This window comes from Indicator indicator, chromosome 6, assembly GCF_027791375.1.
Source record: "Indicator indicator isolate 239-I01 chromosome 6, UM_Iind_1.1, whole genome shotgun sequence".
In the NCBI taxonomy this organism is placed as follows: domain Eukaryota; kingdom Metazoa; phylum Chordata; class Aves; order Piciformes; family Indicatoridae; genus Indicator; species Indicator indicator.
Window position 1 is genome coordinate 24,520,906 of NC_072015.1, and position 24,492 is coordinate 24,545,397.

Sequence of the window (24,492 nt, forward strand, 5' to 3'; positions counted from 1 at the left end):
TTAAGAGATATGTATAGTCTGAGGGAAGCTTTCATCATCACAGACTTTTGATGGTGTCCCCCACATAAGAAGGACACAGAGCTATTGGAGTGAGTCCAAGTGAGGCCACAAAGATGATCCAAGGGCTAGAGCAACTCTTCTGTGAGGATAGGCTGAGAGATCTGGGCTTGTTCAGCCTGAAGAAGACTTCAGGGGGACCTTGGAGCTGCCTTCCAATACCTGAAGGGATACTACAGGAAGGCTGCAGAGGACTTTTCCTGAGGGTATCTAGCAACAGGGCAAAACAAGGGGGAATGGTTTAAACTGAGGAAGAGCAGAGTTAGACTTGATCTTAGGAAGAAGTCCTTCAGTACGAGGGTGGTGAGACTCTGAAATCGGTTGCCCAGGGAAGTTGTGGATGTTTTCTTCCTGGGAGGTATTCAACACCAGGCTGGCTGAGGCCTTGAGCAAACAAGTCTAGTTAAGAGGCATCCGTGCCCATGGAGGGGAGTTTGGAGTAGATGATCTCTGAGGTCCCTTCCAGCCCTAGCCATTCTATGATTCATCCATAATCAACTCACAGCTGGATTCAGCTAAAGGCTTTATCTTTGAGTAACAGAGCCACAATTTTCACAGGGATCTCACATTCAATGGTATCCTCTATTACAGAGAGACAGCATCAACAGACCATTGTACAGCCCACACTAAAAACCCCTGAACACAAAAATATATAAATCCAAGGTCATTGTTTTCTCACCCGCACAGCTAATACCATCATTACGGCTGCCATCACTCCATACTCCCTTTGTTCAGTACCAAGTATAAAGACGTTAGTGAAAGGACCTTACCCTTGCCTTCTGTTCCATCTCCATCATTAATCTTTCATGTTGCTCTGCTATGGCCAGTGTTGCAGAGTGGACTTTCTGATAGATCATTTCTCCTTCTCGTGTCTGAAAGGTGAACAGCCCTTCTCCTGTGTCACACATCCTGCAGTGAGATTTGAGCAGAAAGGAAGGAAAAAAATAATAAAAATGAGTCCTGTGTCATTTTTATCCAACCACTATAAAAAGTGCACACCATGCAGTAGAAAATGCCAACTTTTGGAGTTAAAACTGTGGAATTCTGACCATCTGCAGTTATTTTTACCATTGAAGAGAGATATTCCAAGAGATACACAGAACTTCAAGAATGTAGCCTTTACATTTCATTTTAATCATCATCTGGTAGTGAAAAAGAAGTTTTATCATCACAGAGTAAGAACCTGAGGTAATACAGTCAGTTATTTCCAGCATTGTTTGCAAGGTCTGCACTGCTAAGCAGGAGCTAAATTGAATTCTCTTCACCAACTGATGCCAGAGGTACACAGCACATTAAAATTATTTATCAACATGATGAGAAACTTCTTTGCTGTGAGTGTACTGGATTCCTGGAGCAGGCTGCCCAGACAGGTTGTGGAGTCTCCTTTTCTGGAGACTTTCCAAACCTACCTAGATGTGCTTGGGCGTGGCCTGCCCTGGGTGATCCTGCTTTGGCAGAGCGGTTGGACTGGATGATCTCTGGAGGGCCCACTCATCCAATCTGTCCAAATCTCTCTGCAGAGCCTCCCTACCCTCAAGCAGATCAAGACTCCGACCTAACTTGGTGTCATCTGCAAACTGACTAATGGTGCACTCTAAGTCTTCATCAAGATCATTGATAAAGATCTTAGAATCATAGAATCACAGAATGGTCTGGGTTGAAAGCAACCTCCAAAGGGCATCTAGTCCAACCCCCCTGCAGTCAGCAGGGACATCCTCCAATAGATCAAGTTGCCCAGAGCCCTGTCGAGCCTTACCTTGAATATTTCCAGGTGGGGCCTCAACCACCTCTCTGGGCAATCTGTTCCAGTGTTCCACCAGCCTCATGGTGCAGAACTTGTTCCTCACATCCAATCTAAAGCTGCTCTTCTCTAGTTTCAAGCCACTGCCCCTTGCCCTATCACTGCAGGCCTTTGCAAACAGTTCCTCTGCAGCCTTCTTGTAGCCCCCTTCAGGTACTGGAAGGCTGCTATTAGGTCTCCCTGGAGCCTTCTATTCTCCAGGCTGAACACCCCCAGCTCCCTCAGCCTGTCCTCATAGCAGAGGTACTCCAACCCCCAATCATTTTTGTGGCCTTCCTCTGGACCCTCTCCATCAAATCCATGTCCTTCCTGTACTGAGGGCTCCAGAACCTGGAGGCAGTACTCCAGGTGATGTCTCACCACAGCAGAATGTTAACTATGAACTTCTGCTTGGCTATGTCTGGGAAGAACAGGAAGCATTGGAAGCAGAAACCAAACAGTGTTGCTTCTGGAAAACATCTTGTGAAAACACTTAGTAATGATTGAGATGTTGAGAAGAAAGTCATAGTCCTATGAATAGATGATTCATGATATTATCCATATGGATATTATCCATAATTCTGAAATAAAAAAAATAATCTCTATTCCAAGATGTAAAACAAAATCCAACCCCCTTTGTAGACAGGTCTTATATCATCAATGTTAATGTAAAATGCCAATTAATGAATTAAAATAATTAAAAGAAAAAAAAAAAAAAAGAAGGGCTTTTGTATTAAAATCCAAGGGAGATCAAAATCCCTGCTGTAAACATTTACCACCTTTTTATATATCCTTAGCCACAATCCTCCAAAGAGCTTCTGGTGGATATAAAATGTCTCCAGAGTTTTGAGCCATTATGGCAACAGCCCCTCCATATCCCTCAGGGCATCGTAGAGCTGGTGCTCTGCTTTTGTGTGGAAAGAGAGCTTAATAAAATCCAAACAGCGTGAAATGGAAAGTCTGAAAAAAGGAGGAGGTTTCAGTAGCTGAAGATAAATATCATCTTTTTTGTTGGCTTCAGAGGATGAAAAATCCTACGGGGATAACAAGAAGGAAGCAGGCAATGGGGTGTGATTAAGATTGAGGAGCAGAACTGCTGGTTTAAACTGAGCAGAACCTAACCCCAGCACTGCTGGCCAGAAGAGCAAAGTGCTGTGTCCACCACACAGCACAGCACCACAGACTCTGCTTCTCAGCTGTAATGGACTGCCCAGGGAGGTGGTAGAGTCACCAGCCCTGGAGGTGTTTAGGGAAAGGCTGGATTTGGCACTTAGTGACATGGTTCAGACAGTGTGGTGGTGTTAGGTCATAGGCTGGACTTGATGGCCTCAGAGGTCTATTCCAGCCTCAATGATTCTGTGTCAGTGAGGAGAGCTGAGTAGAGAGCAACCCAAGGAAGTCCAGCAAGAGCTGCCACTTCCAGGACAGGAAACTGCTTGAGAGGGTACAGCAAAGAGCTACAAAGATCAATAAGGAACAAGAACACCTCTCTTATGAAGAAAGGCTGAGGGACTTGGTGCTTTTTAGCACAGGGAAGAGAGGGCTGAGGGGAGACCTTATCAATGCTTATTAATACTTAAAGGGTGGGTGTCAGGAGGATGGGACCAGTCTTTTGTCAGTGGTGCCAGTGACAGGGCAAGAGGTAAGAGGAATACACTTGAATAGGGAGTTCCATCTCCATATGAGGAGGAACCTTTTTACTTCGAGAGTGGTAGAGCAATGAGATAGGCTGCCTAGAGAGGTGGTAGAGTCTCCATATCTGGAGCACTTCAAAATCTGCCTGGACACTGTCCTTTGAAGCCTGCTCTAGGTGAACCTGCTCTGGCAAGGCAGTTGGACTAGATGATTTCCAGAGGTTCCTTCCAAACCCCACATGGTTTGGGTTGGAAAGGACCTTGAAGATCATCTAGTTCCAACCCCCTGACATGGGCAGAGACACCTTCCACTACACCAGGTAGCTCAAGGCCTCATCCAACCTGGCCTTGAACTCCTCCAGGGAGGGGACATCCACAGCCTCCCTGAGCAAGCTGTTCCAGTGTCCCTCCACCCTCACCATGAAGAATTTCTTCCTATTATTTTATGTGAAAATGAAATAACTGTGGCTAAATTCAAATGTCTCTGTGTTCAAAGCACACATAGCTGTTCAGCTGCTAATTCAATAGCATTTTTAGAGGTTTTATGTGTCCTAGAATCATTTTAGGGAAAATGGAAGATGCAAGTGTGGGCCTCTCTCATGGTCTAACTCCAGCCAGCAACTAAGCATCAGGCAGCAGCAACTAAGCAGCAGCACCCAGCAGGGTGGGGGAAAGAACTGAAAAAAAGTAAACTCATGGGCTGAGAGAAGTAGAATTTAATGGGACAGAAAAGGAAGAAAATAATAGTCATGGTAATACTACTGCTAAATAACGAGAATAGAAAAAAATAGTAATAAAAAAATAGAATGTCTGTGTCCCTGCCAATGGCAGGAGGGTTGGAACTAGATGATCTTCAAGGTCCCTTCCAACCCAACCCATTCTATGAATTTAAAAGAAGTGCTGAGTAATGAAGTTGCTCACCACTGGCTGGCAGCTCACAGGATATTAGGGGTTGGAAGGGACCCCATTGAGTCCAACCCCCCTGCCAGAGCACAGGTCACACAGGAACACATCCAAACAGGGCTTGAAAGTCTCCAAAGACGGAGACTCTACAGCTTCTCTGGGGAGCCTGTTCCAGTGTTCTGTGACCCTCACAGTGAAGAAGTTCTTCCTCATGTTCAGGTGGAACCTCCTGTGCTGTAGTTTGTAGCTCCCATGCAGCAGCCCCCAGCTAGCTTCCCCTGAAGGTTATACCCTGGGCATGACATCATGAGATGGAGAGTATTCCTCTGGCAGTTGTTCTGGCTGTTTCCCTTCCCCATCTCTTGTGGCCCTCCAGCCTCTTCACTTGCAGGCTACAAGAAGCTGAAAAGCCCTTGGTGTAGGATAAGCACTACTTAGCCACAAGCAAAATATCAGTGTGTTATCAACACTGTCCTCACACTAAACCCAAACCACAGCACTGGACCAACTGCTATGACAAGATTAACTCCATCTCAGCCTAAATCAGGACACTCTGCTTCTCCTGGCACTGCCAAGCTCTGCCAACTCAGTATGACCTTGACTGTCAAAAAAATGTCACTGATTTTGTAGACTTTTAATTTTTTTCTTTCTTTATGAGAGATTTTACAGTCTGTGGCTGCCTGGAAAAATGCTGATGTTAGCTTGTCTATTTCTGTGCTTTTCCAACTTTGAAACAGGGATGTAATTAACCTATGCTTTAGGATATTTAAGGATTCAGTGCATTAAAATGGATGAAGTGCTTTCAACCAAAATAGGAAAATGCATTTTTTCCCCCTATATTATTACAGAATGATCTAACTGGGCAGATAACAGAATCAGTAGGTAAAGTGTTGCAAAGCATTGTAAATATTTTGACTTCTTTGCTTTTTGCAACCATCATTGTCAGCAGATCTGGCTCAAGAGCCAAGGAGAAGGAATAGGGAGAAGGTGGCAGCTAAGCTTGTGGCCCAGGGCAAAGTGGATTCAGAGATCAGTAGTGAAAGTTTTTGCTCTTACTCAAAGGTAGGGCTTCTGGTCAAACCAAAGAGTTTTTCCCACCAGGGCTACCAGATTTTTTTCAACACTTCCCAAATTCACACAGTAGTTTCCCACTGCCTCTGCTTAATACAGTAGACCTTAGAGCAGCCTTCCAGTACCTGAAGGGGTTACAGGAAAGCTAAGAAGGGACTTATTACAAGGGCTTGGAGTGACAGGATGAGAGGGAATGGTTTGAAGCTTGAGGAGGGCAGATTTAGCCTGGAAATTTGAAAGAAAGGTTGTGGATGCCCCCTCCCTGGGGATGTTCAAGGCCAGGTTGGATGAGGCCTTGAGCAACCTGGTCTGGTGGAAGGTGACCCTGCCCATGGTGGGGGGGTTGGAACTAGGTGATCTTTAAGGTCCCTTCCAACTCAAACCATTGTATGAATCTGTGAACTAATACATAACAAATAGCTACTACCCTAATTCAGCATTTCTAGCTCTTTTCATGAAAACGGACTTTGAATTTTCAAATGAGAACAGACCCTAAACAGGTGGTGTCCAGTAATCAGACTGCTGTAAGTCACCAGCCCCAAACTGAGTGGAATTGCTGTTGCATAGTCTGCTCCTGAGGTGTGAAAAATAATCTCCGTTAAACACTCAGGCTGCTTCAAAGCCCAGAAATGAAGTCAGTTGGTGCTCACTTGCTGTATGCTGAAGAGGGTGGCCAATTGCCACATATGGAACAACCAGAACTACTGTTGTCAAAAGATGAGGATTAAATAAAAAGCCTTTCCTTAAAGCTTTGAAGCTGTGGCTGTCAGTCAGGGAAAAACCAATTGGTGTCCAATACTTAACTCTGAACTGATACACATGGTTCTCGTGTTGCGACAGCTTTGATTTTCTAAAGAGAGTACTGGAAATTAGCAATTTGGCCTCCAATTTAATTAGATTATCAGTGGAGACACACAAACACTATCTCTCTTGTGGGTATCTGACTTTTGTTCTCTCCTTGTTTGCTGTTATCTCAACTTGAGCTAAGCCATTTTGACAGAAATCCTGTTTGTTCTTTGTGTGCAAGGACATTACACAGCACACAGCAGAGGCAGGTTGTGGATGCTCCCTCTAGACCTCTCTATAAAATGAATGCAAAGCTCCCTTGAGGGTCCAAATTCTTTGCTCATTCCAGCCTTCAACACAAGCTACCTTGCTTCCTCCTCAAATTGTTCTTTCCTGAGAAAAAAAGCAAGGAAATCAAGGAAAGTCTTAATAGCAGGACCATATTTAGTAAATAAACCTCTATATATTTAGCAAAATGACTGAAAAATAAACTATGCCTCTTTGTATGAAATTGTAAGGCAACTTCAATGCTGAAAGGACAGAAAAACAGTGGAAGAAATAAGGGAATGCTGACAGCTCCCTCAGGCACTCTTCATATGAGATGCCCACCAAACACCTTTCCAGCCTCATTGCTCTTTTCTGGACACCCTCCAGCACCTCGATGTCTTCTGTATCCTGTGGCCCCCAGAATTGAACCCAGTGCTCAAGCTGTGGCCTCACCAGGGCTGGGTACAGGGGCACCATCACTGCCCTGCTCCTGCTGGACACAGTGATTTTGATCCAGGCCAGGATGCTGGTGGCCTTCTTGGGGACACTGCTGGCTCATGTTCATCTGTCCATCCACCAGCACCCCCAGATCCTTTTCCACCAAGCTGCTTTCCAGCCACTCTGCCCCAAGCCTGTAGTGTTGCTTGGGGTTGTTGTGACCCAACTGCAGGACCTGGCAAATGGTCTGGTTAAATCTCATGTTCATCTCTCACCATGTTACTGCACTTCATCCTCACTGTGTTACTGCACTCCAGCTGAGGTTGGTACCTTCCCAGTGTTCTTACACAGGCTCCTGAGATGCAGCTAGCAGTGCTCACCCTTGGATTAGCTTTCTTGCATGTGGAATCTCCTGCAACTTGGCCTGAGTTAATACTGGGAACATGCAGTATTATCACACCTCTCATGTGGCTCAGTGGCTTGAACATGGGGCCTAAGCCCCGAAGATTTGCCCCACATCTTGTATTTCTGGAGCCATCCTCAGTGTTTTCAACTAAAAGCACTAAAGGATCCCTCATGCCATCAAAGCAGCTGTCCTTCTAACACCCTTTATGGCAACATGTTGAATTTCTGAGAAGGAAAACATTCACAGAGATGGAGTGGAAATGAGTGATGACGGTTTGCTCCCAGACAGCTAGGATTCCATCACTCAGAGGAATCCAGCAGCCCTTCTCCAGTATTTCCTAGAGGATTTTGATACTTGGAAGATGTTTTTAAGATATTCTGTGCAGTCACAGTAATAAAAATCTTTTGATGAATACTCTGATAGTCTTTCTGAACAGAAGTGCATCACCCCACAAATCTTCTTGCTAAAAGGGAGACTTTTTGCAAGCTGTTTTTCCACAGTAAGATTACTTTTTTCTCCGTCTAAACCAAGAGACCATTTAAGTGCTGTAATATAATACAAACAGAAATTTTCTCAAGAAAACAACTTTTCATTTGTTTTGTCAGTTTTCTGTACAGTGCTAGTGGTAATTATACCTCTCAGGATGTTTTTTCTTCTCTCTGCCTGTGATGCCTCTACAACCTCTGCCTCTGTGACAGCGTATTTAGACTATTGGGGCATAGGAGGGACATTGACTTCTTCCTGCATGTCAGATGCTTTCCATGTTTTGCTTAATAGGAGTGCAGAAGGCAGGCTGTGTCCTTCTCTGGACAATGGTTCTACATCGATGATTGTCCACCAGCACTGTAACTCTCTAATTCATTTTCACAGAATCACAAAATGCTCTGGATTGGAAAGGACCTCCAAAGGTCATCCAGTCTAACCCCCTTTGCACTCAGCAGGGACATCCTCCACTAGATCAGGTTGCTCACAGCCTTGTCCAGCCTTGTCCAGCCTCGCCTTGAATATCTCCAGGGATGGAGCCTCAACTACCTCCCTGGACAACCTGTTCCAGTGTTCCACTACTCTCATGGTGCAGAACTTGTTCCTCACATCCAATCTAAATCTGCTCTTCTCTAGTTTGAAGCCACTGCCTGTCATCCTGTCACTGCAGGTCTCTCTCCATCCTTCTTGTAGGCCCCCTTCAGGCACTGGAAGGTCACTATTAGGACTCACTGGAGCCTTCTCTTCTCCAGCTCACTCAGCCTGTCCTTGTAGCAGGGGTGCTCCAACCCCTTGATCATTTTCATGAGCTTTAGCCCTGTCCATCATAAGAGACAGTGGAATAAAATGGTATTTTTACCAGAGTTTCAGTTTTGCTAATAAGGATTCTGTCTGGGACTTATTTCAGACCACCCTTAATTGCTTGCTACCACACTTTACCATCTATTCTCATTAAACTGTAACTAGTGCTGAAGAGCTAAAGACAGTAAATCATACTCAATGCCAGTTACAGGATAAGAAGCTGAGCTTATTGAAGTCATGCATCAAATGGGAGAATGTGGAATCTGACACAGAATTATGACACACATCCAGATGTAAAGGTAAGCAGGCTGAGCAGAGGCTCAGTTACTTCCTAGACCCTAGAAAATAAACTACAGTCAATAAGGGATATTCTGGAGTCTAAGAAGCTGAGAAGGTTTTGTCTCTTCCTGCTTGTAGACTCATTCCATAAAACATGACCTTGACATAGGCCTTGTGGCCAAGAGGTCCAATGGGATCCTGGGGTGCATCAAGAAAAGTGTATCCAGCAGGCCCAGGGAGGTTTTTCCTCCCACTCTCCTCTGCCCTGCTGAGACCATTCCTGCAATATTGTGTCCAGTCTGAGGCTCCCCAATTCAAGAGAGACAGGGAGCTGCTGGAGAGAGTCCAATGGAGAGCTACGAGGGACTTAAACATCTCTGCTATGAAGAAAAACTGAGAGCCCTGGGGCTGTTTAGTCTGGAGAAGAGAAGGCTGAGAGGGAATCTGATCAATGTCTCTACATATCTGAGGGGTGGGTGTCAAGATGAATGTGCCAGGCTCTGTTCAGTGGTGCCCAGTAATAGGACAAGGAACAACAGGTACCAGCTGGAACACAGGAAGTTCCACCTTAACAGGAGAATAAACTTCTTTACTGTGAAGGTGCTGGAGCCCTGGAGCAGGCTGCCCAGAGAGGGTGTGGAGTCTCCTTCTCCGGAGACTTTCCAAACCCACCTGGATGTGTTCCTGTGTGACCTGCCCTGGGTGATCCTGCTTTGGCAGGGAGGTTGGACTGGATGATCTCTAGATTCCAACCCCTACGATTTTGATGGGGAAGACTGAACTTTGCTGTTTGTGCCTTATCACCCCTAAGCAAGAAGGATTTGAGGTTGCACATGCAAATTACCCTCTTGTGTCAGGATTCAGTTCAAGCAATGAAAGAAATCAGAGTAGGTAACTAATGCACATATATATGCAAGCCAATCCACTTCATGGAGACTGTTGATCCCTTACTATTTTCATTAAAAATAATAAATAAATCACATTTATTAAAAACAAAGAGAGGATAATGAAACTAATTGTTGACATGTTCCAAACTACACAAGACATTTGCATTTTTGACAGCTTAAGTAACAGAACAAACATGAAAATGTTGTTAGATAATTAGTTCTGTTTAGTTTGTAAAGCTCAGGTCTTGTTGATAATGATGAAATCTTATTTACCACTGTCTTGGATGAGCATCCATTCTTACCAGCTCTGTGAAAGACAAACCAAGAACTCATCTATTACTATTACCATTTTAACACAGAAGCAAACAGTTAACAGTTGTACAACAAACAGAGCAATGGCAAACAGGGGTCTGAGAAGAATGAAGAGCCTGCAAAGACTACAGACACTGAATTTTCTTGATGAAACCTTTTAACTCATCAGGGTTTTCCTATTAGTTTTCATCTCACTTTTGAGAGGTATATAAGTCCCAAATCTTGGGAGCTGGAGTCAGATTCATAGATTCATAGAATGGTTTGGGTTGGAAGGGACCATGAAGATCACTGGCATTGGCAGGGACACCTCCCACTAGCCCAGGTGGCTCAAGGCCTCATCCAACCTAGCCTTGAACACCTCCAGGGAGGGGACATCCACAACCTCCCTGGGCAACCTGTTCCAGTGTCTCACCACCCTCACTGCCAAGAATTTCTTCCTGATCCCCAGTCTAAATCTTCCCTCCTCCAATCCATTCCCTCTCATCCTATTGCTACAAGCCCTTGTAAAACATCCCTTCCTGGCTTTTGTGTAGGCCCCTGTCATGTACTAGGAGGCTGCTAAGTGGTCTGCCCAGACCTTTCTCTTCTCCAGGATGAACAGTCCCACCTCTTGCAGCCAGGCCCCATAGTGGAGGTGCTCCAGCCCTCACTGTTCGTTTTACTTTTTCTTCAATGAACTTGGGATGCTTAGAAGTTATGACACTGGACACTATCGTAGAGGAGCCTGCTCAGGCCACACCTCGAGTATTGTGTTCAGTTCTGGGCCCCTCACTGAAAGAAGGACATAAAAGTGCTGGAGTGTGTTCAGAGGAGGGCAGTGAGGCTTGTGAAGGGCTTAGTCCTATGAGGAGCATCTGAGGGAGCGGAGATTGTTCAGTCTGGAGAAGAGGAGGTTGAGGGGAGACCTCATTGCTCTCTACAGACACCTGAAGGGAGGTTGGAGCAAGGAGGGAGCAGCCTCTTCTCCATGGTGGCAAGCACAGGACCAGAGGAAACGGCTTCAAGCTGCACCAGGGGAGGTTCAGGCTGGCTGTTAGGAAATATTTGTTCACAGAGAGAGTTCTCAAACATTGGAATAGTCTGCCCAGAGCAGTGGTGGAGTCACCATCCCTGGGGTTTAAATGGCATCTGGACCTGGCACTTAGGGACATGGTTTAGTGGTGACCCTTCAATGCTGGGTTGAAGGTTGTACTCGGTGATCTTGAAGGTTTCTTCCAACCAAAGATATTCAGTGATTTTGTGTAATACTGGAAGTAATTGAGCATGCTTAAGCTAAAAATTAAACTAGAAAGAGGGGATCAAAACCAGTTTGGCCACTTGAAGCATTTATGGTGAGTCACCTTCTGCAACTTTCAGTAAACCCAAAGTTTATCATGATGGGGACTTAAGCACTGCTGTTGTCTTTCAGTGTCACTCTCTCCATCTTCAAGGTATGAGAGCTACTGGTTTGACCATTGTGGCCACAGAGGAATTTTCAGGAAGTCATATGCAAATATTATCGGCACACAGGGCTGCCCAGAGACACTCACCATGCTATGTACATACACTAATGAGTAATTAACATATGCTAATGATATACAAGGACTCATCAACACTAATCTCAAAACTGGCAGGTTGTCAACTCTAGTTTGGGAGCAGCTTGCCATAGCAGCAATCCCTGTGACAGGTAAAAGCACCAGGGGTGAGAAAAGGCAGGGATCTGTTTTAAAAACCAAAACCCTCTACCTCTCAGCTGCTGACAGCAGGAACTTTAGGCCTTACTGAAGGCCAGGTTGCTGGTCTAATCCTTAACGAGACATGTCTAAAGACAGAAGAGGTCAAATAATGCCTCTGGTGCTAAACTGGATAGCAGGAATAGCACAACATCAAAAACTTAACTACAGAAAATGCACAGAGGCCACCACAAGCAGAGAACATTCACTGAACTTCCACCAGTCTTTTACACATGCCATTTCATTTAGAGAGGAACGCTGCTTTAACTCTTCCTTTTTGACAAAAGCCAGACAGAAGTGAAGCAGACAGATTTTCCCTGCTCCCTCAATGGTAAACAATGCTGTTATGGATCAAACAATCTGCCCTGCATTCACCTGACATCTCTGACTCCAACTCTGACTGTGCATCATATCCTTGCCTTAGTGCTTCCGGAAGGCCAACTGTATCCTGGGCTGCATTGACAGAAGCGTGACCAGCAGGACAAGGGAGGTCATTCTGCCCCTCTGCTCTGGTGAGACCCCACATGCAGCACTGGTTCCAGTTCTGGTGTCCCCAGCATAAGACAGGCATGGAACTGCTGGAGTGGGTCCAGAGGAGGCCATGAACATGATCAGAGGGATGGAGAAACTTCCCTATGAGGACAGGCTGAGAGCTGGGTTGTTCAGCCTGGAGAAGAGAAGGCTCCAGGCTGACCTAATAGCAACCTTCAAGTACCTGACAGGGCTACAAGAAGGCTGCAGAAGGACTGCTCCCAAAGGCCTGCAGTGACAGGACAAGGGGCAATGGTTTGAAATGAGAGCAGAGCAGACTTAGATTGGATGTTAGCAACCAGTTCTGCACCATGAGGCTGGTGGAACACTGGAACAGGTTGCCAGGGAGGTAGTTGGGACCCCATCCCTGGAGATAGTCAAGGTGACTCTTGACAGCTGTGAACAACCTGATCTAGTTGAGGATGTCCCTGCTGACTGCAGGGAGCTTGGACTAGATGCCCTTTCGAGGTCCCTTCCAACCCAACCCAACCCATCCCATTCTGTAAGTCTCTGAAATCCCTTCTGAGCAGAATGCTGTACCAGGGGCATTCATGGCTGTTATGCAGCAAAGGTGAGCTTGCCTTCCCTGGACATTTACACCTAATAGCTTGGGCACATTTGTGGCTGTTTCATGTCTGCCACTAACACCATTTGGAATATCCTAAGTAACTTTTTAAAAGTCTATCCTCATTTTGTCACTCTGGAACACTCCTATTATAGGTATCCTTCATATCACACACAGAATATTAGTCTCAAGATAAATGCTAATATCCATTTCTATTTCTGTGTATTAATATTTCTGCTCTAATTTCTCTGATGGTCCCTTTTTATCAACTATTTGACGCTACTTCCACAATGCACTGAACACTTTTTTTCTTGGCTGCTCTCCATTTAATCTGTGATTCTAAAGCTGAGAGTCAATCTTCTCCCAGGAATTGGTACAATGGGACTTAAAGAAGCTTCCTATAAAAAGGGAAAGTACCTGTGAAATGAAGTATCTGACATGGTGCTGTCAACATCTGTCAGCACAAAGCACTTGTGCCATCCAGTATCTTCTTCCTACTTTTTGCTACCCACATTCCAAAAGCTGCTGCAGGGCTCTATCAGAAAGCCTGTTCTCTTTTGCTTTGACTCAGAAGTCCCTCACTATTTCTGTCTTAACAGCCCATGTATTTTCAGCACCACATTCCTATTTCACAGAATCACAGAGTAGCTTTGCTTGGAAGAGACCTCCAAGCTCATCCAGTCCAACCTTCAACCTGGCACTGAAGGGTCACCACTAAACCATGTCCCTAAGTGCGAGGTCCAAAGGCTGCTTTAACACTTCCAGGGTTAGTGACTCCACCATTGCCCTGGGCAGACCATTCCAATGTTTGAGAACCCTTTAAGTGAAGAAATATTTCTTAATATCCTGCCTAAACCTACCCTGGTGCAGCTTGTAACCATTTCCTCCAGCCCTGTCACTTGACACCAAGGAGAAGAGGCTGCCCCCTACCTTGCTCTCCCTTCAGGTAGTTGTAGAGAGCAACGAGGTCTCCCCTCAGCCTCCTCTCCTCCAGACTGCACGACTCCAGCTCCCTCACACTCTCCTTGTAGGCCAGGTGTTCCAGGCCCTTCTCCAGCCTCATTGCCTTTCTCTGGACACACTCCAACCCCTCAACACCCTTCCTTCAGTGAGGGACCCATAACTGAACACAAATACTCCAGGTGTGGCCTCACCAGTGCTCAGTACAAGGGCTGACCACCTCCCTGCCCCTGCTGGCCACTGTGTTCCTAATGCTACCTCCCCCTATTCCATGTCTTTAGGCCATTCTGTCCACACCACCTCCCACATCTTCCCTCCTGTTTTCATCAGTCCCTTGAGTTTAAGTCCCAGCAAGCTGGTCCCCCTGCTTTCCGATGTGTGCATAGAACAGCTCTAACATTGCTCATTCGTGTGGCCAACACATCAAAAAAGGTGATCCTGTCACTCCACTCATCTCTATTGAGACCTCACCTGCAGTACTGTGTCCTCAGTACAAGAAAGACAGGAACGCATTGGGAGCCCAGAGGAGAGCCACAAAATTGGTCAGAGGCTGGATCTGTGAAGAAAGGCTGGGAGGGTTGGGATTGTTCAGCCTGGAGAAGGCTCCAGGGAGACCTTATTGCAGCCCTTCAATACTTACAGTGACCTACAAGAAAGACTGGGACAATCTTTATAGCAGGGTCTGTTGCAACAGGGCAAGGGGTGGTGTTTTTAAACTAAAAAAAGAGGAGAGATTTAGACTACCCAGAAAGCAGACATTTTTTTATGCTGAGTGGTGAAACACTGGCACAGGTCTCCCAGAGAGGTGGTAGAAGCTTCATCCCTGGAAACATTCAAGGCCAGCCTGGACAGGGCTGTGAGCAACCAGATCTAGTCAGGGATGTCTCTGCTTACTGCAGGTCCCTTCCAATCCAACCCATTCTATGATTCTACAGTTCCATGATTCTACAGTTCCCTGGTCCTCTCCAGACCAATGCTGGCTTGCATTGCTGCTGCCACTTTTTATTTCCTGGTGGCACTGACAGCACTCTCAAATAAGTAAGTCAGCAGCAATATAGATGATCCAACCTCTTCTTTCATTAAATAAAGGTTTGGCACCTTCAGTAATCATGTGTAAGATCTGCAGGCTTTTCCACTGAATCATCACCTAAACTACCATATTTTCTGCCCTTCAAGCCCATTCCTGACAGTAAGTGATACTTATGGTCAAGCAATTTCAATTCTTTTTTTGAGTTTTCAAATACTACATGCTAATAAATGCAGGATTGCAATAAGAGATGATAATTTTAACTTGCTTTTATAACAAACCTGATGAAATTTCAGCTGTAACATGACCACATTTGCAGGAGTAGAGAAGGCTCGGAGGAGACCTTATTGTGGCCTTACAGTATCTGAAGGGGGCTACAAGAAAGCTGCTGAGGGACCTTTTAGGGTGTCAGGTAGTGGTAGGACTGGGGAGAATGGAGCAAAACTAGAAGTAGATAGATTCAGATTGGATGTTAGGAAGAAGTCCTTCACCATAAGGGTGCTAAGACACTGGAACAAGCTGCACAGGGAGGTGGTAGAAGCCTCATCCCTGGAAATTTTTAAGGCCAGACTGGATGTGGCTCTGACAAACCTGATCTAGTGTGAAGTGTCCCTGCCCATGGCAGGGGTGTTGGAACTCGATGATCTTCGAAGTCCCTTCCAACCCTGACAGTTTTATCATTCTATGATTCATCCCAAAATACTGTCTTTAAAAAGTGCTTAAGTGATTATTTCAAGTATCATTTTAAAGGAGGGGTATTTTCTAAGCTAGACAGAGAAAATAAACAAACAAAAAATAATAAAAAAGGTGAAAATCTGCTATGTTGCACTGGTTCAAGCAAACCATGTGAGTACAGTGTCATATTTTACTTTGTGTCTCTTGACAGGATCATCAAGTAGATGAAACATCTCAGTGACTGATGGCACTGCACTGAGTTTTCTTCCAAAAAGTCAGAGAGATCAAACAGTATTTGGAGCTGCTGAGACCAAGGGATTCCATTAGATGTTGCTTTGCCCTCCCCTCTTTCTAATAAGACGAAAGCTGTTTTAGAACATGTGACAAATGACTGCTCACAGCAGAAATAAATCACACCCCACAGAGTGCAGCACTATTAATTGTGCAATCATAGTAATAACTTATTGGGATAGCAAGGAAGTGCTATTAGGACAGACATAGTAGCTAAAACCACTTCATAGAATCATAGAATGGCTTAGGTTGGAAAGAACCTGAGAGATCGTCTACTCCAACCTCCCCTTGAGAGGCCAAGGACACCTCTCAACTTGGCTGCTCATCCCAACTCATCCAACCTGGCCTTGAACACCCCCAGGAAGAACGCATCCACAAGCTCTCTGGGCAACCTATTCCGGAGTCTCACCACCCTCATACTGAAGAGCTTCTTCCTAAGGTCCAGTCTATCCCTACTCTTCCTCACCTTAAAACCACTCCCCCTTGTTCTGTCACTAGACACCCTTATGAAAAGTCCAGGGAGACCTAAAAACAACCTTCCGGTACCTCAAGGGGTCTACAAGAAGGCTGCAGAGGGACTGTTTCCAAAGGCCTGCAGTGACAGGACGAGGGACAATGGTTTGAAATGAGAGGAGATTTAGATTGGATGTGAGGAACAAGTTCTGCACCATGAAGGTGCTGGAACATTTCAACAGGTTGCCCAGGGAGGTAGTTGAGGCCCCATCCCTCAAAATATTTAATGTGAGGTTCAACAGGGCTGTGAGCAACCTGATCTAGTGGAGGATGTCCCTGCTGACTGCAGAGGGTGTTAGACTGGATGGCCTTTGGACGTTGCTTTCAACCCAGGACATTCTATGAAGTTATTGAGTACCCTCAACTTCCAGAAAAGCTGTAGCCTGGTGAAGTTAAACAAAAAAATTCCAATAGATATTTTATAAGTGAGTTTACTGTTTGTGAGAACAATGAGTTAACACAATCTGAAAGTAAAGAGAGAAATAGGCAGATATTGGGCAAACCTTGCAAGACTGGCCTGATAAAGCAGTTTTCTCAGCTCACAAGAAGTCAACAATAGTCACAGAATCACAGAATCAATAAGGTTGGAAAATACCTCAAGGATCATCAAAGTCCATCCTGTTATCCAAGACCTCATGACCACAGTCAAGCTGTCACAGAATCACAGAATAGTAGGGGTTGGAAGGGACTTCTGATGATCATCTAGCCCCACCCCTCTCCTAGAGCAGCATCACCCTGTGCAGGTAGCACAGGATTGCATCCAGTTGTTAATACTCAGCACGATTCCAGTATAACCAAGTCCAAAGACAGAGAGTAAAATAAAGCTTCCACTGCATTTTTCCATGTGTAACATGCAAGAGACAACTATTCAGACACTAGAATGACCTTTAGGATAAACCTATGCACCAGCTGAAACAAAGGAACCACAGCTCCTGACAACAAATGAAGACTTGAACAGTTCAAAAGCCCTTTATGCTTCTGCAGTGCTCCATGTGTGTGTGTGCAAGCAAGGGCTTGCATAGCTTCCTACATATTCATGCACAAAGCTCGTTTGTTGTGCAAATTCCAGCCTTTGCATGTTGATTACTTCCTTCTATGTCTGCACAGAACACAGCAGAAGCACAGACAATGCATCAAACCTCCTTCTCCTCAATCAATGATGCTACATTCATAAGCTTTGGAGTAAAGGAGGATTTGGTTGTGCTTAGCATTCTTGCTGCCTGGCTGGTTGGTTCTCTGTGAAAAATGTGGCCTTCTGGATTGCCCTTTGCAAAGTGGTTAACACTCTTCCACTGCCTGTATGGATAATTAGGTGCCTTGTTTCAGCAATTTTAATTATCTCATGCAAATAGGCTTGCTGGGGGAGAGATGAAACAGTATTTAACTGCTCAAACAGACACTCTGGCTCTTATTGCAAAGGGTATCTATATAAAATATGAAGGACATTATGAAATAGATTAACATTTTGTATAGGTGAATTTCTGAGCTTTCCTGATTTTTCTTTTTTTTTCCCCCAATGGGATATTTTTATTATTTTACTTTTCAAATCTAGGATATTTCAGTCCTCCTGTATTTTGAGGTAGAAGGTTAAATGTATGACCCTCAGAGAGAAAAGGAAACACTACTGAGGCATCTCAAGTCCTTCAGAAGTGTCACGTCAGATTAATAATTGCTAATGCTCACTCTGGGATTCAAAGGTCAAAGTGCAGAGTTGAAACAAGGAGTGAGTCCTAATGTTATTAAGAATGTATGAAGATTTGATCTGCTGCATCTTTACTCTCACATCACTCAGCAATAACCTCATTAGTCACATTCAGCATCAGGAATATCAATCCCACAATGTATGCTTACAGCAGAGCATATGCATATACACATAGACAGGGGACAGCTAGAAGATGGTAAGGAAGTCACAAATCTTCTGGGCTCAAGTGGGGATACAAAGCCAGCTGAAAGCAAAATGATGGCTGGCCTCAAAATTAAATCTTGGGAGCCCAGTCTACAAAAGACATTGAAGTGCTGGAGTGTGTCCAGAGAAGAGCAACAAGGCTGGAGAGGGGTTTGGAGGGCATCTGGTATGAGAAACGGCTGAGGGAGCTGGGGCTGTTTAGTCTGGAAAAGAAGGCTGAGGGGAGATCTTAGAGCAGTCTGCCAGTACCTGAAGGGGACCTACAAGAAAGCCTGGAAGGGACTTTTTACAAGGGCTTGTAGTGACAGGATGAGAGGGAATGGATAGAAGCTTGAGGAGGGCAGATTTAGACAGGAGATTAGGAAGAAATTCTTTGCAGTGAGGGTAGGGAGACTGGAACAGGTTGACAAAGGAGGTCTTGGAAGCCTACTCCCCAGAGGAGTTTAATGCCAGGTTGGATGAGGCCTTGAGCAACCTGGGCTAGTGGCAGATGTCTGTGCCCATGACAGGGGAGTTAGAAATGGATGATCATCAAGATCCCTTCCAACCCAAACCATTCTATGAATCTATGAAAACTGGAGCTTTCAGAGCTAAATGTAAGGACTCATGTATTGTCAGCCAGAGAAAATCATTTGCAGGTGTCTGTATCATGGATGAATTTTCAAAACAAGAAGTGAAAAACAAAAAGCAGAACACTTTGGAAGGTACTGAAGAAACTTAGGTTAAAGAAGCTTGTATGTAATCCAGTCCTCTTTCTGTCATACTCAGTTACACCACAGAGAACTTCACTGTTCTGTCAATTTCAGTGGGACTCTTTCTGACTTACCAAGGCTAGAGAAGGCTAGAGAGAGCCTTGGCAGTGAGAAAATGAAGTGAGCACTTTGGCAATCACTTACAATGCCTCATATTAGTTTCTGTTAGTAAAAGAGTACTTAGATTAGGTATCATGATCGAAACCTGAGTCTTGTAGATGATTTCAAACACACAACTCCTTTTTTAAGTAGGGTTTAAGTTACTCAGATGACTAACACAGAACTTACTCCAGGTCAAGAATTTGGCAGGAGGCAAATTGAGAACTGGAATGAAGTTGCAATGGCAAAAAAAAAAAAAGTAGGAATGGAACCACAATTACAAAGTATCACAGGATAACCTTGGCACCGCTAAATACCAGGAACTAATTAAACCTTTTCAGTGGTAAAAAAATGCTACTTTTCCTAAAATTGAGCTATGTGATTACTGAAAAAAAAAAAAAAAAGAAAAAAAAGATACATAGAAGAAATTTCTTTTTTTAAGCTATTTTCAGATTTTAGCAGGACATACTGCTTGGGGAAAGAATGTGAGCAAAATGGGAAGAGGCAGCAAGAAAAGAGATAAAACAAAGTGACAGGAAATTCCCATCAGTAATTAGGCTTTTGAAAATACCACACAGGTGCAAAATAAACAAAAGATCCTACCAAATCTAACTTTAAGTTTGGGATACTAAGAGCTCTGAGCTAATCTTTATGTGAAATGATAAATCATAAAATGGTTCAGGTTGGAAGAGACCTTAGAGATCAGCCACTCCAATTTCTCCACCATGGGCAGGGAAGCCTCGCAACTAGACTTGGTTACTCAAGATCTCATCCAACCTGGCCTTCAAGACCCCCACGGAGGAGGCATCCACAACCTCCCTGGGCAGCCTATTCCAGAATCTCACCACCATGGTGTAAGGGAAGATGATATTCAGATAGCAGCATAACTAGTTATGATTAAAGTGCTAAATCTCATCTGTAAGACTCATAGAACGGCTTAGGTTGGAACCTAAGGCCTAGGACCTTAGAGATCATCTACTCCAACCACCCAACTATGGGCAGGGATACCTCTCAACTAGACTTGGCTGCTCAAGGCCTCACCCAACCTGGCCTTGAATACCCGTAGGGAGGAGGCATCCACAACTTCTCTGGGCAGCCTGTTCCAGAGTCTCACCACCCCTTATACTGAAGAACTTCTTCCTAAGATCCAGTCTAACCCTACTCTCCCTCATCTTCAAACCATTTTTCCTTGTCCTGTCTCTAGACACCCTCAGGAAAAGTCCCTCTGCAGCTTTCCTGGAGGATGCTTTCAGGTATTGGAAGGCAGCTCTGAGATCCTCCTGGAATCTTCCCCAGGCTGAACATCCCCAGCTCCCTCAACCTATCCTCACAGCAGAGGAGCTCCAGACCTTGCATCATCTTTGTGGCCCTCTGGCCTCGCTCCAGCAGCTCTATGTCCTCTGATGATGGGGAGTATTTATTGCAGCTGCACATGAGTGCTCATATTGCTGCTCAGCCAAAAAGTGACTTCTAAATTCAACAAGCTTATGATTTAGAATGATATTTAGAATGATTTATAATACATGATTTATAATTCTACCATAAACCTATTAGAAACTTCATCCATAATTTAGATAATCCACCAGCAATCAGGAATTGAAAGCTTCCCTTCAGGGAGGTATAGGCCTGGCTGTATCTGTACATTAGTGTATGAAGTCATGCAATCACAGAATTGATTTTGTTGGCAGAGACCTTTAAAATCCTCCTATGCGGACAGACTGAGGGAGCTGGGCTTGTTCAGCCTAGAGAAGACTCCAGGGAGACCTTAGAGCTGCCTTCCAATACCTGAAGGGAAGGTTGGAGGCAGACTTTTCATAAGGGTGTGTAGCAACAGGACAAGAGGGAATCGTCTGAAGCTGAGGGACAGCAGGGTTAGATTGGAGCTGAGGAAGTTCTTTAGTACAAGGGTGGTGAGACTCTGGAATAGATTGCTCAAGGAACTTGTGGATGCCTCTTTCCTGGGGGTTTTCAAGGCCAGATTGGCTAAGGCCTTGAGCAGCTAAGTCTAGTTGAGAGGTGTCCCTGCCCAGGGCACAGAGGTTGGAGTAGATGAGCTCTGAGGTCCCTTCCAACCTGAGCCATTCTATGATTAGTGTATGAAGTCACAGAATTGATTTTGTTGGAAGAGACCTTTAAAATCAAGTCTAAGCATTAACAACACTCTCATTAGGAACAAAAATAAGGTGTCTCTCCCTACAGGTGGGAAAAAAGAGTCTGTTTGCTGTAGCTTAGCTTTAAGGGTTAATTGACTAATACATTTCATGTTCACACGGAAAATCACCACAGACGACTGATAGACAAATGAAAAATTTCAGTCAGCTGTAGTGCCTGAAGCAAACACTGAACTTTCTGCTTCAGATAACCCCAGCATCTGTGTATCTAGCAGTGAGAAAATGCGTGTGTCAGTCCTGGGTCTCATAAAGGGAAAAACAAAGTGTGGATAAATTCTTATGTCACCTCCCCACAGTGCTGGAGCTTAGCATTCCTCAGCCAAAGAAACGGATTCCAGGTCTTAGATGTGATAGAGAATGCCACGTGTCATTAGATTTTCACTGATAAAGAAAAAAAAAACAGAGTCAAAGGCAAACAAAGAAGAAGCAATAGTTGGGTGTGGTTCAATTAATTTGTCTGAATGCACAGTGTGAAGAAACTCAACAAATGGTTGAGATGGTTTCAGTTTCACTGTCTTGTCTACAAAGTACAAGAAAATACAATTCAGAAAAAGCAGCGTGTCATGGATTTTACAGAATCACAGAATTTTAGGGGTTGGAAGGGCCTCTAGAGATCATCCAGTCCAACCCCCCTGCCAGAGCAGGATCACCCACGGCAGGTCACATGGGAACACATCCAGTAGAGTTTGAGAAGGGAGACTCCACAACCTCTATGGGCAGCCTGTTCCAGGGCTCCAGTGGAACCTCCTCTGCTCCAGCTTGCACCCATTGCCCCTTGCTCTGTCACTGGATATTCCTGAGCAGTCTGGCTCCGTCCTCCCAACACTACCCTGCACATCTTTATCAACATGAATGAGGTCATCCCTCAGGCTCCTCTGCTCCAAGCTCAAGAGCCCCAGCTCCCTCAGCCTTTCTTCACAGGGGTGATATTCTACTCCCTTGACCCGCTTCATGGCTCAGTGCTGGACTCTTTCTGGCAGTTCCCTGAGGAACTGAAAGGCTCAGAGCTGGATATAATATTCCAGATGGACACAATATTCAAGATCTGTGGCTTCTCTTTTCAAAACTCCAGAACAAATCTGCTCTCTACACCTGGCAAAGTTTGGCTGGGGCTACCGCAGTCCATCCCCTTAATTTATTTTCTCATGATATTATCTCTAGCCTTGTTGCTTCATACTGGGGAGAAGAAACCAACACTCACCTCACTGTAACCTCATTTCAGGTAGTTATAGAAAGCAAGAAGGTCTCTCCTCAGCCTCCTCTTATCCAGGCTAAACAATTCCACTTCCCCTAGCTACTCCTCAGAAGACTCATGCTCTAGACCCTTCACCCTTCATTGCCCTTCTTTAGACCTGCTCCAGCACCTCAGTGTCCTCTTGGAGTGAGGAGTTCAAAAACTGAACCCAGTATTCAAGGTGTGGCCTCACCACAGCCTAGTACAGGGAGACAACCATTTGCCTACTCTTGCTGGCCATACTATTTCTGATACAAGTGAAGGTGCTGTTAACCTTCCATTCTTAAGAATCTCCTCTTACGCTCCTAAACAAGTTCCTCAGCCAGCTTGTTTTGCTAAAAGGAAAGCCTCAACAGTTGCTTCTTGCAGTTTCCAGAGAGTGAACTGTAAACATTGCTTATGGCCTTGGTTATGGATTGTTTGCTTTGTAGTATCAGCAACATGAGCTCTGTAACTCTGGCAGGAGTCCTCACATCTGATGTGGGCTAGGATGTATTTCATCCATACGTTTTACTGATTTTCTGGCATGCTTCTTGGATTGCATGCAATGAATGCAATCCAGGGAAAATTTACAGTATCTGAGGGTACTGTGGGCACTTCCATAAGGACAACACTTGTCATTTCTGTGACCGCAAATTCATAGAATAAAAGAGTTGTCAGGGCTGGAAAGGACCTCAAGTTTCATCCAGTTCCAAGCCCCCTGCAAGCGACATCTTCCACTAGATCAGGTTGCTCAGAACCACATCTAGGCTGGCCTTAAAAACTTCCAGGGATGAGGCTTCCAGCACCTCCCCGGGCAACCTGTTCCAGTGTCTCACCACCTTCATGGGGAAGAACTTCCTAATGTCTAATCTAAATCTCCCCTCCTCTAGCTTGGATCCATTCCCCTTAGTCCTATCACTCCCTGACACCCTAAAAAGTCCCTCCCCAGCTTTCTTGTAGCCCCCTTCAGATACTGGAAGGCCACAATAAGGTCTCCTCAGAGCCTTCTCTTCTCCAGACTGAACAACCCCCAACTTTCTCAGCCTGTCCTCATAGGAGAGGAGCTCCAGCCCTCTGATCATGCTCGTGGCCCTTCTCTGGACACATTCCAGCACAAATTAGAGACAGTCAAGGACTAATGCCCACATCTGTGGAGCAGCAGTTGCAAATGTTGGAAGAGAACTAAGTGCACTTGTACAGATCATCTGCATTCTTAGGCACAGTGCCTCCAGCATAGCCAATACTCCAAATCATCAGAAGGTGTCTGAATGCATTACACATGTTCATAAATTAAGGGAATCCTGTTGACTCATCAGTGATTCAACATTAAAACTCCCCAAGCCAATCTGAAGCTGGTCAGGTGGAAAGCCTAACTCTTGGAAAAAGAACTGCTAGGTTCCTCAGGTGCTCTGAATTCCTGTGGGATCCATTCACTGTGTCAGATGCACAGTTTTAATCAGGACAAAGTTCCTGCAGTGCCTGGCACAGTTGGGAATTGCTGTTTTCTGATCGATGGAATAGATTGCATGGGATTAGCCCTAATCAAGTACTTCAATAATGAGAATCTCTCCATCCAGCATCAAACTAAGCCACACAAAACTGAGCTTCCCCCAAGTCTCAACAGAGTTTGAAGAGGAAAGGACACGAATTTACAGTGAGGGTAATGAGACACTGGAACAGGCTGCCAAAGGAGTTCATGGAAGCCTACTCCATGGAGGAGTTCAAGGCCAGGTTGGATGAGGCCTTGAGCAACCTGCGCTAGTGGAACATGTCTCTGCCAATGGCAGAGGAGATGATCTTTAAGGTCCCTTCCAACCCAAACCATTCTATGAACCTAAGACATTAAGTAAATTGCTGTGCAATATTTACTGTTGTAGACTCACTAAATAATGAAAAACAAGGATGGGTCTAACTTCATAGGCAGTGCAGAATACATACAAACACCAATTCGCTGCAAAGCTAACCAGAAA

The 24,492-nt window shown here is 44.9% G+C and overlaps 1 protein-coding gene across 1 annotated transcript in view; it reads right to left on the bottom strand.

Moving 5' to 3' along the window:
* DOK6 (docking protein 6) overlaps nt 1–24,492 on the bottom strand; it is a 229,008-nt gene that overhangs the window by 48,781 nt on the left and 155,735 nt on the right. Inside the window, exon 6 of the mRNA XM_054381801.1 lies at nt 828–966. Within this exon, the coding sequence (XP_054237776.1) occupies nt 828–966 (139 nt within the window). The remainder of the gene's footprint in view (nt 1–827; nt 967–24,492) is intronic.